At 44.0% G+C, this 12,941-nt stretch overlaps 1 protein-coding gene across 3 annotated transcripts in view; it reads left to right on the forward strand.

Moving 5' to 3' along the window:
- WASF2 (WASP family member 2) overlaps positions 1-12,941 on the forward strand; it is a 74,011-nt gene that overhangs the window by 56,541 nt on the left and 4,529 nt on the right. For all 3 annotated transcript variants that reach the window (XM_032390334.1, XM_032390353.1, XM_032390345.1), the window contains exons 3-7: positions 4,730-4,864; positions 5,384-5,537; positions 7,693-7,810; positions 8,812-8,942; positions 11,087-11,242. In XM_032390334.1, coding sequence (XP_032246225.1) covers positions 4,730-4,864; positions 5,384-5,537; positions 7,693-7,810; positions 8,812-8,942; positions 11,087-11,242 — 694 coding nt within the window. The remainder of the gene's footprint in view (positions 1-4,729; positions 4,865-5,383; positions 5,538-7,692; positions 7,811-8,811; positions 8,943-11,086; positions 11,243-12,941) is intronic.

Consider the following 12,941-nt stretch of genomic DNA (forward strand, 5'->3'; position numbering starts at 1 on the left):
TCACTTTTTACTTTTGTTATTCTGAATTGTTTGACTTTTTGAAAGTTGAATCTATTAACTTTTGCAATTTAAAAAGTGTGTGTGGTTTTTTTTAAGATTTTATTTATTTATTTGAGAGAATTTGAGAGAGAGAGTAGAGAGCACAAGCAGGGAGGAGGGGAGGAACAGAGGGAGAGGGAGAAGCAGGCTCCCCACTGAGCAGGGAGCCCCACATAGGGTTCCCAGGACCCTAAGATCATGACCTGAGCTGAAGGCAAACGCCCAACCGACTAAGCCACCCAGGTGCCCCTAAAAAGTGTTTTTATTTTTTTATTATTTATTTATTTACTTACTTTTAAAAAAGATTTTATTTATTTATTTGTCAGAGAGAGGGAGAGAGAGTGCGCGCTCGGTGAGCCACAACAAGGGGAGTGGCAGGCAGCGGGAGAAGCAGGCTCCCTGCTGAGCAAGGAGCCTGATGTGGGGCTCCATCCCAGGACCCGGATGTGGTGCTCCATCCCAGGACCCTGGGATCATACCTGAGCCAGAGGCAGACGCTTAACGACTGAGCCACCCAGGCGTCCCTAAAAAGTGTTTTTTGTTGTTGTTAAAGATTTTATTTATTTGACAGAGAGAGAGACAGTGAGAGAGGGAACACAAGCAGGGGGAGTGGGAGAGGGAGAAGCAGGCTTCCCTCTGAGCAGGGAGTCTGATGCGGGGCTCAATCCCAGGACCCTGGGATCATGACCTGAGCCCAAGGCAGATGCCCAACGACTGAGCCACCCAGGTTCCCCTAAAAAATGTTGTTAAATAAGAGTATAAATGTTAAAAATCTTCCCTGTTCCTCACTGTGGGATTGTGTAAGTTTCTTGGTCTGGCATTCAAGACTTTTCAAGACCTGCCTTCTTTTCCAGTCTCATTTTTTGCAATCCATCTTCTCCCATTTTACAATCTTTTTAAAAGAATTTCTTTTGGGGCGCCTGGGTGGCTCAGTCGTTGGGCGTCTGCCTTCGGCTCAGGTCATGGTTCCAGGATCCTGGGATCGAGCCCTGCGTCGGGCTCTCTGCTCAGCGGGAAGCCTGCTTCTCCCTCTCCCACTCCCCCTGCTTGTGTTCCCTCTCTCACTGTGTCTCTCTCTGTCAAATAAATAAATAAATAAATGGCCTTTTTTTTTTTTTTTAATGAAAAAGGAGGAAAAAGGGGAAAAAAGGAAGGAAGAAAGAATGAATGATCAACTACTCGTAGTACTTCTGAGATAGACCATAGTCTCTCATACTTGCATGCAGTGCCCTTGCAGTTGATCCTCCTGCCTGGAGAACTCTCACCATCCTTGTAGCTGATCTTCAAGGCCTAGCGTAAGGACCTCCTACTCCAGGCTGGACTAGGTGCTTCTCTGAGCTCCCATTACGTTCCTGTAATTACTACCTACCACATTATATTGAAAATTATCTGTATCTCTTAGACTTAATTAAAAGTTCTCTGAAGGCAGAAATCATGTCTTGTTTGTTCTTAAACCCCAGTGTTTATCTTGTGTAGTATCTGGCACCCAGTAGAAGCTCAGTAAATGTTTGTTGAATGATTCATGCCTTTAATCTCTCCACCATTGCCTGCTGTTGGTACATAGAGAACACAGGGAAGGAAGTAATACTTTCTATGGGGAGTCAGTGCATGCTATGGGAGTATAGGGAGAGTTAGGGAATGCTTCATAGAGGAGGTTCGATTTGAACCAGGCCTAGAAAGATGACTAGAATTTCATTTCACAGACAGTGGGGCAGGAATAGGCTCATATGTGCTTCACATTCATGACCTTGGCCTCATGGCCTCATGTACTACAGCCAGAAGTGCTTGGTCTAGTAGACAAAATCTGATTATGGAATGGATAAAGCACAAAACTAAAAATTCCACAGTCTTGGATTGCCCCATAATAGCATATCCAAAATTTTTATTTTCCCTCAGTGCAGAGAGATTGGCATTTCACATATTAGGTTGCCATATCTTAGGAAATACAGGCACAGCCAGCCAGCCTGCACTTTTGAATCAGTATCCCGACCACCCGGTAGAATGGAACCCTCACTTGGGTAATTAAGAAATCATGCAATGATACTGGGTTTTCTGAGTGTAGTGGGGCCATGCCACTGGGGGCCTCCAAGACTCTCACTTAGACTTCAAGCAAGAGCAGCGTCACATTTGTAAAATACAGCCTTACCTGTTCACTTCTGCATAAGATTTCATTTGAACAGTTCTGCTAAGGGGTAAAAAAAAAATTGAAGACTGCTTTTGGAATCTCTTGCAAAATGTGGTTGATAACTATTATGAATGTCCTGATGTAATAGTACTTCTGTTTTCAGAGATTGGAGTAATATTTAGTACTTGAAGAATAGGAACTATCATATTACTGACTGGAATTATATCTTAAATTTCCTGTAAGTGTAAAACAGCATATTTATTTATTTATTTATTTATTTTTAAAGATTTTATTTATTTATTTGACAGAGAGATCACAGGTAGGCAGACAGGCAGGCAGAGGGAGAAGCAGGCTCCCTGCTGAGCACAGAGCCCGATGTGGGGCTCGATCCCATGGGATCATGACCTGAGCCGAAGGCAGACGCTTTAACCATCTGAGCCACCCAGGCGTCCCAAAAACAGCATATTTAGATACTCACAGTCTTGAAAGTCATCTGATGTGGCTGAGCAATATAAGGAAGAATTTCGTTGTAACAACCTGACATTTTTAGCTCATTTAAACCTATGACAGTTTGGTAAGGTTGATACAGTTACCCCATTTTACAGATGAGGAAATTGAGGCTGAGACATTGTGACTTGCTGAAGAGTATACAGATATAAATAGAAAGAACTGAGATTAACTCCAGATTTTTCTGATTGAAGTCTGCTGTTTCTTCCATTGTATCATCTTGTAGTTCTAAGTAGACCCAGGGCCTGATGTGATGATGTGACGATGGAGAAACCTTACCACCACCTCAGTCCCTTTTCAGATAGCATTCTCAGTGTTTGCATGTTTATATGTTGGGGGTAAGATTTTGTCTTGAAAATCACTGTGTCACATTCAGCCACTACTTGGACTACCACTACTCCCTTCACAGAGGAGCAGGAAATCCTGGGTAGTCTCTTGGTGCCTTAAAGGTGGGTTGATTCAGGTTTTTCTTTTCCTCCAGAATAGCTAGTCGGCTAACAGATTTATTTATTTATTTATTTATTTATTAGTAATCCCTACACCCAATGTGGGCTCAACTTCACGACCCCAAGATCAAAAGTCACATGCTCTACCAACTGAACCAGCCAGGTGCCCTGGTTAACAGATATTTTTGAGCCTGGTTTATTTTTCACACGTAATGTTGCATGTTTATCTGCTTTAGCTTTCCAATCACATGTTTCCATTACCTGGGTGAACATGATGCAGTATGGTTTTTATAGGCACTTAGCTGAGTTATGGACAGGGATCAGATAGGATCCTCAGCCTGTGGAACAGAAATGCAGCTTTGTTAGCCAGTTTGTGTTCTTTGAACCCAAGAGCTTCCCATGGTTGTTTAAATCACAAGATTGTTCAGTATGCAAAGACTTGTTCCTTCCTGATTAGAAACTCCTTATTGACTAAGTTTACCAGCAATTCAGAATATGCTGTTGATTGGTCTTGTGCTTACTCTCCAGGTTACACTGGGAAGGTGAGCTGCAGTTCACCGTGAAGGTGCAGTTTTGGCCTTTTGACTGATATTTTTCCCCTCAAGTGTGGACTAAGCACAAATACAGTTTAGAAGCTAAAAATCAGAGCCTACTTAAAATAGTTCTCAGTAGTTTTTTTGGTTGGGCACTGTCACTTATGCCTACCTTCACCTCGCACGTAAGAAACTCAGATGGTATATTTATTCATGTGTGCCGCTTTTCATTCCTCGCAAGAATGTGCTTTGTGGCTTGGAATGACAATATGGAGGTAGTGTCAGATTGCTGGTAGGTTTCTTTGGCTGCAAATTCTCCTTGCATACCAGGGTTGAAAGTACGGAACTCTTTTCTTTTTCTAAAAAAATAAGATACTGTGGAAAGAGAACATTGGTCTGTTGGTTTTCAGGGAGGGCTTGAAAATTTCAGCTTTTCACTTGTTCCCTGAGATGTAGATTTGTAGGATTATAACCTAAAGCAAAGACCTCCAAAGTTGTAGGCTATAGAACATAAGATAACTTTTCACCCCTTAGAAGTTATACGTCTCTGCTATGAGTTGTTGATAAGTTCAGGGCCCCTCGAAGATACCACAACTCATCATGGTTGTTGAATGTACTTTGGAGGTTCCATTGAGGATGTAATTTCTTATTTTTCATGTTAATTGTAGACATCTACAAGGTCCTTGTAACTCCCAGTCTGTTTTCCGGAACCATTTTACAAGGTGCTTTTACAGAGCAGCAAGGGGCTAAGGGCTATAGGCAGACGTGTAGACACATTGTCTACTCTTGCAGGATTAATTTTTTGTATTATACCTTTTGATGTTATTCAGCCTGCATTGAGTTCATGATTATTCAGTTTGCCAAGAAGAGTATGAGTTAGAGAACAAATGCAGAGTGCTCAGGCTATGGAGGGTGCATTTCTATCTCCAAGAGCAAGCATCTGCATGTAACCCAAACCATCTTAGGGGGTGGGTGGGTGTGTGTGTTGGGGAGGGGAGAATAAGATCTTTAGTAGCAAGTTTTTCTAACCATTTATGTCATTTTTATGCTCTAGTGACTTGGTTTCTTTGTTCTTTCAGGTAAATATGCAGAGGACATTGTTGGAGAGCTCTTTACTCAGGCAAATACCTTTGCCTCTCGGGTAAGCTCCCTCGCTGAGAGGGTCGACCGCCTACAAGTTAAAGTCACTCAGCTGGATCCCAAGGAAGAAGAAGGTAAGGAAGCTGAGCTCAGCATTTGTAGGCTTTGCTGAGCAGTTTCTTAGGATTTTTTTCTCCTGATTTATAAAAAAGTGAGGGGAAAAAATCACAGAGACCTGTGGAGTTCTGCTTTGAAATGACACAAGCCTGGGTGGTGTAAAGAAACCTTTTTAGCTCTACCACACCCCCACACGCTCCCTTTCTCCCATTCCCCCAATTCTTGCTCAAATCCCCCCTCCCCCAATCGTATTTTGTTACCATAAAAGTACTTGGAAGATTCATTCCTCCTAAGGAGAGGCCTGCTAGGTCTGGCCACATAGTAAACCTTTGTGTTGCCTCATTTTGTTCAGTCGTGAAATGGCTGGGCTGCTGACAGCCTTGTGGGGCTTCCCCAGAGGGGGAGAAAAAAAAAAGCCTGGCTGCAGACAGGCGCAGCCAAGACACGCAGCAGCTGAGGCCTCTCAGACTGGTGTGACTCAGTGTTTGCTCAGATAGCCTGTCGTCCATTTTCTCCTGCCTTCCATCTTCTCTCAGTGTCACTGCAAGGAATCAACACCCGGAAGGCCTTCAGAAGCTCTACTATTCAAGACCAGAAGCTTTTTGACAGAAACTCTCTCCCAGTACCTGTCTTGGAAACATATAACACCTGTGATACTCCTCCACCTCTCAACAATCTTACCCCTTACAGGTAACCTGGCTAGTTCCTCCCTTTGTTGACCTGTGGTTAACAGCACTAGATTGACTTTTTATTGAAAGATGTTTACATCAGAGGATTGTATCCAAAAGCTTACTACCTACCCCAGAGTTGTTTGTGGCAGCAGCAGGTAATGTTTACCATATAAACACTTGTCACTTATTATTGTTTGGTTTCTGAAATTCATAGTAAATATAATATATATTGGAAGTTTGCTATAGCATTGCATGCGGCAGAGTTTAGTTTGGTATAAGCCAGGTCCATTTTGGATTCCATCCAAGGAATTTAGTTATTATAGAACCAAAAGGACTTTGTTACAAAGCAGTCCTAGAGCATGCATCCCAGGGGCAACATTCTAGCAAGGCTCCCACTTACTCGGAAACCACTAGATTACCAGATGTTTGGGTGTGTTAGTGGGGCTAGCTTTGTGGACTGGCTGCTCTGGGCCCTCAGGGTCCTTCCAAAGCTTAAGGAATAATTGGCATTCTTCCAAATGAGTGTCGTTCACTTTGTTTAGAACATCCTTTTGACATTCCCTCTGCAAGGACCTATACGGCTGCAGCTAAACTTGAGAAAGCAGGTAGCCTTATAGACAACTTAAAGCCCCTCCCCCCTTCAGTGGTCTGTAGTGCGATCATCCTGCAAAAAACCACTGAGCAGGGGCAGAAAGTGAATATTTATCTTGCTTGTATCCATAAATATCTTTGGAACAGGTAAAAAGTAATTACAGATAGCTGGAGGCAGATGTCTTCTGCAAGACATGGGTGTACTGCAAAGTAGAATGTGTGTGTGTGAAACTCAAGGACACCCACCTGATCCAGGGAGCTGGGAAATAGGAGCATGGTAGCTATTCACACAGATAAAAGTACATAGCATCTATCCCATAGCGTCTGTCCTTTGTTATTACTGTGTAAAATTATGTTTGTACCTTTGCTTTCAAAGGGACTAGCTAGCAGAGCAGGACAGAGATTTGACTCTGTAGCTTCCGTCATTTATCGAGGTGGATTTGGGCAGAGGGGTTTCAGGGCACGGAGAGAGTGTACACTTGATACTGAAGGGAGTGTGATGTATGACATAGGGCTTGTGTAATAGGATAGGGTAAACAAATGATATTAAGACAAGTTTATTTTTCAGTTAATGGTATTTTCCTTTTTATCATTCTTCTCTCAATTATCTGGATTTGGCCTAACAGAAATGAGCAGTGGTGTAGCTAACTCAGAACAAGATTTAATATAAAAATCATTAGTGTTTGATTTGGAAATGCTTTCTGTGTGTCGTGACAGGCCAGGGAGTAGAATTGCCTTTCTAATTCTTTTTAGTTTAGAATAGTGCTAAAATAAATGTCCACCCCGAGCACATGCTTTCTAGAAAGAGAGAGACTTAGTCATGCCAAAGTGCAGGGTTCCATCCAGTCATCAAGTCTGGCAGGTAACCCTTACATGGATACTCAGTAGCTCTCTCGGTACTTCTGTCACAGCCACTAGAAGATGGTAATTAAATCTCGTCATCAAACAGCTGTCCATCTGTTCTCACTGGGGCCCCCTTGTGGTTGGGGGGTGGGGTAGGGGATGTGGAGCTATTCTAGAAGGGAGCAAGAAGGTGGATTGCTATGGTTACCTGTTTTTACAGAGGAATAACGGCTGCACACATATATGGTTTCATGGGTATATATCTATACATAATGTACACATGTGCACCTCCACATTGGTGTACAGGTTTCAGGTGGGTGGGAAGCCACTAGTGCTTCCTAGAGAGTCCTGGGGAATTGGTGGGAGAAGAGGAACCAATGGCAGAAATCCCCTCTGATGTGCCAGGATATCAGGACATCCTCAGGGAGATGTCTGTAGGCATGCAGATCATTAGAAATAATCAGGATCCCTGCTGCTCTAGCCTATTCTTGCCCTGACCATGCAAATTCCTCTACCAGGAATTGAAAGTAAGGCTAAGTTTCTTAAAAAGCCAGATAAGTAAAGAGGTGCCATTCAGGGGGCATTGGAATGCTGGTGGGGAAGAGGAAATATGCAGTCAATTTGAATGACTTCTTGATTCCTCAGTGTAAAAACTGCTAACTGGTAGGTATTTGGAATATTGGATTTGGTTGGGAGCTCATCTGTCTACTGACAGCTACTTGTCTTCATTTCTATCCCAGGGACGATGGGAAAGAGGCACTCAAATTCTACACAGACCCTTCGTACTTCTTTGATCTTTGGAAGGAGAAGATGCTGCAGGACACCAAGGATATCATGAAAGAGAAGAGAAAGCATAGGGTGAGGGGAAAGGGGCCTCTGTTCTGCACATCAGTAGGCACGATTGTGGAGGGGGGATAAAAAGGAAGCCAGTCTTATATGAAGTAATCATTCCGAGTGGCTGCTTGCTTGGATGCCAGGTGAAACTCTTTAAAAAATGTGTCCACTCCAAGCACAAGCAAGATGAAAGTATAAATCACACCAAAAATGTGTTTGTTCCCCCTAGCGCTATTAACAATTGAGTATATTCAGGCTGAGTTTTAGAAATTGACTTTTCTATTCACCATTTATTTCTCTTGCAATTTGCACCTGACTCTGCTGGACACTCAAGCTAGGCTGGTCCCTTCCCCGCCAGTTTTGCAGCTCATTTCTCAGCAGCACAGGGCTCTACAGTGTTTGATTTACAAACAGGAACAGTTTAACACCTTCACTACTGATTGGGTGGGGTGGGATGAGGGCATAGGCCTAGTTTTGGGAGCCGCTCCTCTCCCCTTAGACCTCCAGTGATGTGTGTAAGCATATGACCTACCAGTTGCAACCTCACAATCCCATTAGCATGGCTGCCGGGAGGCCCAAGAGAGCACCAGGGGCGAGTGCAGCTGCACAGGCTGAGAACTCCTTATTGGTAGTTTGATTTTGTTTTGTTAACTATTTCCTTATATTTGTCCCAGAGACAGTGACTGATCTTCGTGGCAGAGCGAGTGACAAATAGCTTTTTACTAACTTCCTAACAATTAGAGCTGCTCAGAAACATGAATGAGTTACCCCAAGAGGTAGTGAGTTTCCCATCTGTAGAGGTGTCTGAAGGTTGGATTGAGTGAATGTGTTTGACCTTGGGAGGTGGTTTGGACTAGATGACCTCTAGGTCATTCCAAAACCAGTAATTCTGTAAATTCTCTAGTTAGTGTATGTTGCCTAGGCAAATCATTTCTTGGGTGTGCATCCCTGAAGGTGGATGGAATTTTAATGAAGGACTTTGGAATAATGTTTTACAAAGGCTTTTCTGTTTCTTTTCATTATAGAAAGAAAAGAAAGATAATCCAAATCGAGGGAATGTAAATCCACGTAAAATCAAGACACGGAAGGAAGAATGGGAGAAGATGAAGATGGGACAAGAATTTGTGGAATCCAAAGAAAAGCTGGGGCCTTCTGGGTAGGTGATGCCTTCGTTTTATTGGTAGCATTCTTCGAAGGGCCTGGGGCCCTGGGGGCGATAGTCTGACAGCTCTGGTGTGACACCTTTCACACCCCCCTGAAGTCTGGCTGTGTGGCTAAGATCAATACAACTATGAATCAGCTACCTGAATGTGCATCCATCTGGTGATTAAAATTTGCTAAATAAATCAAGAGACTCGGCAGTTTGAATGAGGTGACCGTAGTAGTCTAGAAAAGAAAGCCCATGGCTTCGGATGCCCTTGCTCTGCCAGACACTCGTATGTCCGTGGGCCTCAAAGGAAAAACTGGAAAGAGAAGAAAAGTGGTCTTGGGAGCTCTTTGCCTCCAGAGCATTGATTTGAAGGTCGTGCCTAAGAGCTGGGCATTTCACAGGAGTGGAGAGGGCCAGGCAGAGAATTTGTGCACATCACCAAAGTAACTTTTCAGTCAGGCTTTGTCAGTCTCGGGAGAGAGGCTGGCCAAGGGACTGAAAGCAGACCTCAGAGACAGTGTGGGAAAGGTCGCTCGGCCACTATTGAGGCTATATATCTCCATGGGGAAACAGTAGATGTCAGTCTGACCCATTTCCCAATACCGAATCACACTGGAGGTTTAAAAGGAAAAAAAAAATTGGTTTTGAGCTTGGTTTGATGCTTATCCTGGTGTCTGACCTGTGTGACATTCAAAGCCAAGTCACCACGACTGCTTGGCATGAGTGTTGCCCTGGTTTTTTTCTCTAAATACATTGCATCCTGGCTGTCAGAGAACCATGCCAGCCTATGCCGGGTGTCTAGGAATGATAAAAGGAAAGAGTTGAGTTGTTCTTGCTTTTAGGAATAACTCTACCATGAAAATCTTGACTTTTAAAAATCTTGACACTTCTGACACTTGTTCTTCCTGCATTAAGAGATTTGTTTTCAAGAGTGAGGAAGATGGTGAGAGAAAAAATGAACCTTTCTCTCTACAGGGAAATCAGCCCTGAGGGTACCTTCATTACCTTCACCTCCCAGTAAAAGGGGCCATTTTGTTCCATGGCCCCATCCTGTTCAGACAGGCCTTGTCCTGGGTTCTATGACTGTGAGGCCAGAATCTTGCACGTTCAGAATGCCAGATATTATGTGTTTGGTTTCTGTGGTGTTTGTGTGTGGAATGGGGCTGGTGAAAATGAGGACTTTGCCTCCCATTTTCCTGTTGTCCAAGAAGTTTGGGTTTGGGCTACATGGCAGGTCTGCCTGGGTATGCTTGTTGGTGAACCTATAAAGAGATGTACCAAGCCTACAGGGCTCCAGGCCTTGGGGATTTTCTGTATCAGAGTATCATTTGATTCGTTAGTTCCCTCCAACTCTCTTCTCTCCAGGGTCTGTCTGAGATGAGTTCTTTAGAACCCAGCAGTGGTGGAGAGAAGGGGGAGATGGAACAGAACCAACCATATTTTGCTAGCTACTGTTTGGTGTATTTGTGTCATTTGGAGGTTTGTTGTTCACCCAAGGCCCAGTGGTCTGAGGGGCAGGTTTTCATGAGGCACAGGCCCTAGCACCCTCCTTAAGTTGGCAGCTTGTCGTGTTGGCTAAGAGAGCTGGCAGGGAGACCGAGTCTAGCTACCACACAGCAACTTGTATTTGTCCTCAGCTTGGTTTTGCAATCAAATGCCTCCTTGGCCTTTGAGTACTCCAGAGGCTTGCTGACCTCCAAACCAGGCTGTGTGCCAGTCACGTGTTTGCAGCTCACTAGCCTTGGGGCTTGGCTTTGCCCTTTGCCACAAGATAGACTTTGGGATTTGGGTATAGGCTGCTCTTAACATTTGGGAGAGAATTTGAAAGAACTGCTGGGTTTGACAAGTCCAACCAGCCCTGGGAAAGGAACAGCATGGTCTAGATTATCTGTGTTGAATCCCATTCCTCTGAATCCAGCAGGAATATCTGGGAGATATTTAACAATAGAATTTAGTCCTAAATTTTAATCCTGAATTTAGTCCTAAAATAAAATTTCGGAATAGCAGAAAATATGTGGGGAATATTCTTACTTCTTTCTTCCTAAAAGCTTTTGTATCAAATGCATTTTTGTAGGGTCTTTTAAAAAAAAAACATGAGAGTACCACTCACACTTTTTAAATGACAGTTTTGGCATGGGGTTCATCTTCAGGTACCCACCCACCTTGGTGTACCAGAACGGCAGTATTGGCCCTGTTGAAAATGTGGACGGAAGCAGCTACCCACCGCCACCGCTGTCAGACTCCACTTCTCCACCTTCTCCTTCCTTCTCTGAGGATAGCTTGCCTCCCCCACCAGCAGAATTCAGGTAAATGGTACTCTTTCTCCTGTCACTCTGCGTGGTTACATACTCAAGAACAAAATAAGTGTTCTTCAGGGCGCCTGGCTGGCTCAATCAGTGGAGCGTGCGACTCTTGATCTCAGGGTTGTGAGTTCGAGCTCCGTGTTGGGTGTAGAGATTACCTAAAAAAATAAAATCTTAAGGAAAAAAAATAGAACAAAATAAGTGTTCCCAATTCAGGGCAGGACCAGTAAAATAACTTGAGGCAAGTCTGTCTAGAGAATAGAAATAATTAACATTTTATTAAGTGTCTGTAAGGTGCCAGACATTATGCCAAACACTGTATGTGTTGCTTCATCCTCACAACAGCCCTCCTGAGGTAGGTACCCATTTTACAGATGAGTAAATGGTGAGGCACAAAGAGGTCAGTGAATTTACCTAAGGCCACACAGCCAGTCAGAGGCAGAGCCCTGACTGGAAAACAGGTCATTCTGTCTGCAGTGCCCGTATTCTTAACTAGTAGCTATACTGGAACAACTAGAGATCACCAACTTATCTCTTGTTGTTTTTACTTAGCTTTAACTCAGCATGAAATGAAGTGGTGTAATCTGCTGTCCTTAAAATATTTAACAGACACCTTGCCCAGTTATCTAGAAACCTAGCAGTCATTCACCTTTCTACCCTGTTCTGGTTCATTTCACTGCTGGAAAGAATGGAACAAAGGAAAAGGGAGGTGAAACTTAGACTCTGTCCGTACTGCTATGTGGCAGAGGTGTACAGGGGAAGTTAGAAAGTAATGGCTGAAAGGGGGTCTGTCTGAGGAATGTTCAGATTCAGTGTTTGCTCAGTTACTTTTCCCTTTCTGATGCCTGACAAATGAGAGCTTTGAAAGGTACACTTTTCTCCTTGGATACTGTTTCATCAGAGATTGGATATGTTGAGGACCCCTCAGATGGATACCTAAAGTGGTGTTGTAACCCCTCCCCCTAACCCAGCCCCGTTCTTCTTGGCTCTTGAAACCACTCATCCCAGATCACTTCCTGCTGGTTGCCCTGTCAGATGCAGCTCAGGCTTGAAGGTCTGTGGAAAATTCCAGGATGGACGCTTTTTTCTAAGGAGTAACTATTAGTGGAGGGCAGGTACAAAGGTGGAAAAAGAAATCCTTCAGCCTCACACATGGCCTGAGACCCTGCAGCTGCAGCCAAGCATACCTGACCCGGGAGAGGCGCGCCTGAGTCGTCTCTCAACCCGGGTGGAGTCTGGTGGCACATTCATTTCCCATCTCTGCTGACCCTCAGATCCTCATCCCTTCTCAGGATTTTCCACATGAACACTGGAGGTGCATTTACCTAGATCTGTGCCCTGCTCAGGTTTGGTCAGCTTGGCTTGGGTTTCCTGCCCTCACAAGATCTGGTGAATGATAATAGCCTGAGGAATAGAGCCCAGTGGGTGGGTGATGTTTGGATTTTTATTCCAGTTCTTCTTTTATTCCATTTCCACCCTCTTGCATGCCTTCTTGGTCCTGGTTCCAGGATTAAACTAACTGACTGTCCCTCCTAGAGGAGGGTTCAGGAGGGTGCCTTCCCTTGGAAAGCTGGAAGGTTTGAGGGGGACCTAGGAGATGACCTTGGCCAACCCTTACCTGATAGAGGAATCCCAGTCTAAACTTTTTTCAATAGCTTTTCTCAATTTCTGCTTACATTCCTTTGCTGATGAGAAGCTTACT

Source organism: Phoca vitulina, unplaced genomic scaffold (genome assembly GCF_004348235.1).
Source record: "Phoca vitulina isolate PV1807 unplaced genomic scaffold, GSC_HSeal_1.0 scaffold2, whole genome shotgun sequence".
NCBI lineage: Eukaryota > Metazoa > Chordata > Mammalia > Carnivora > Phocidae > Phoca > Phoca vitulina.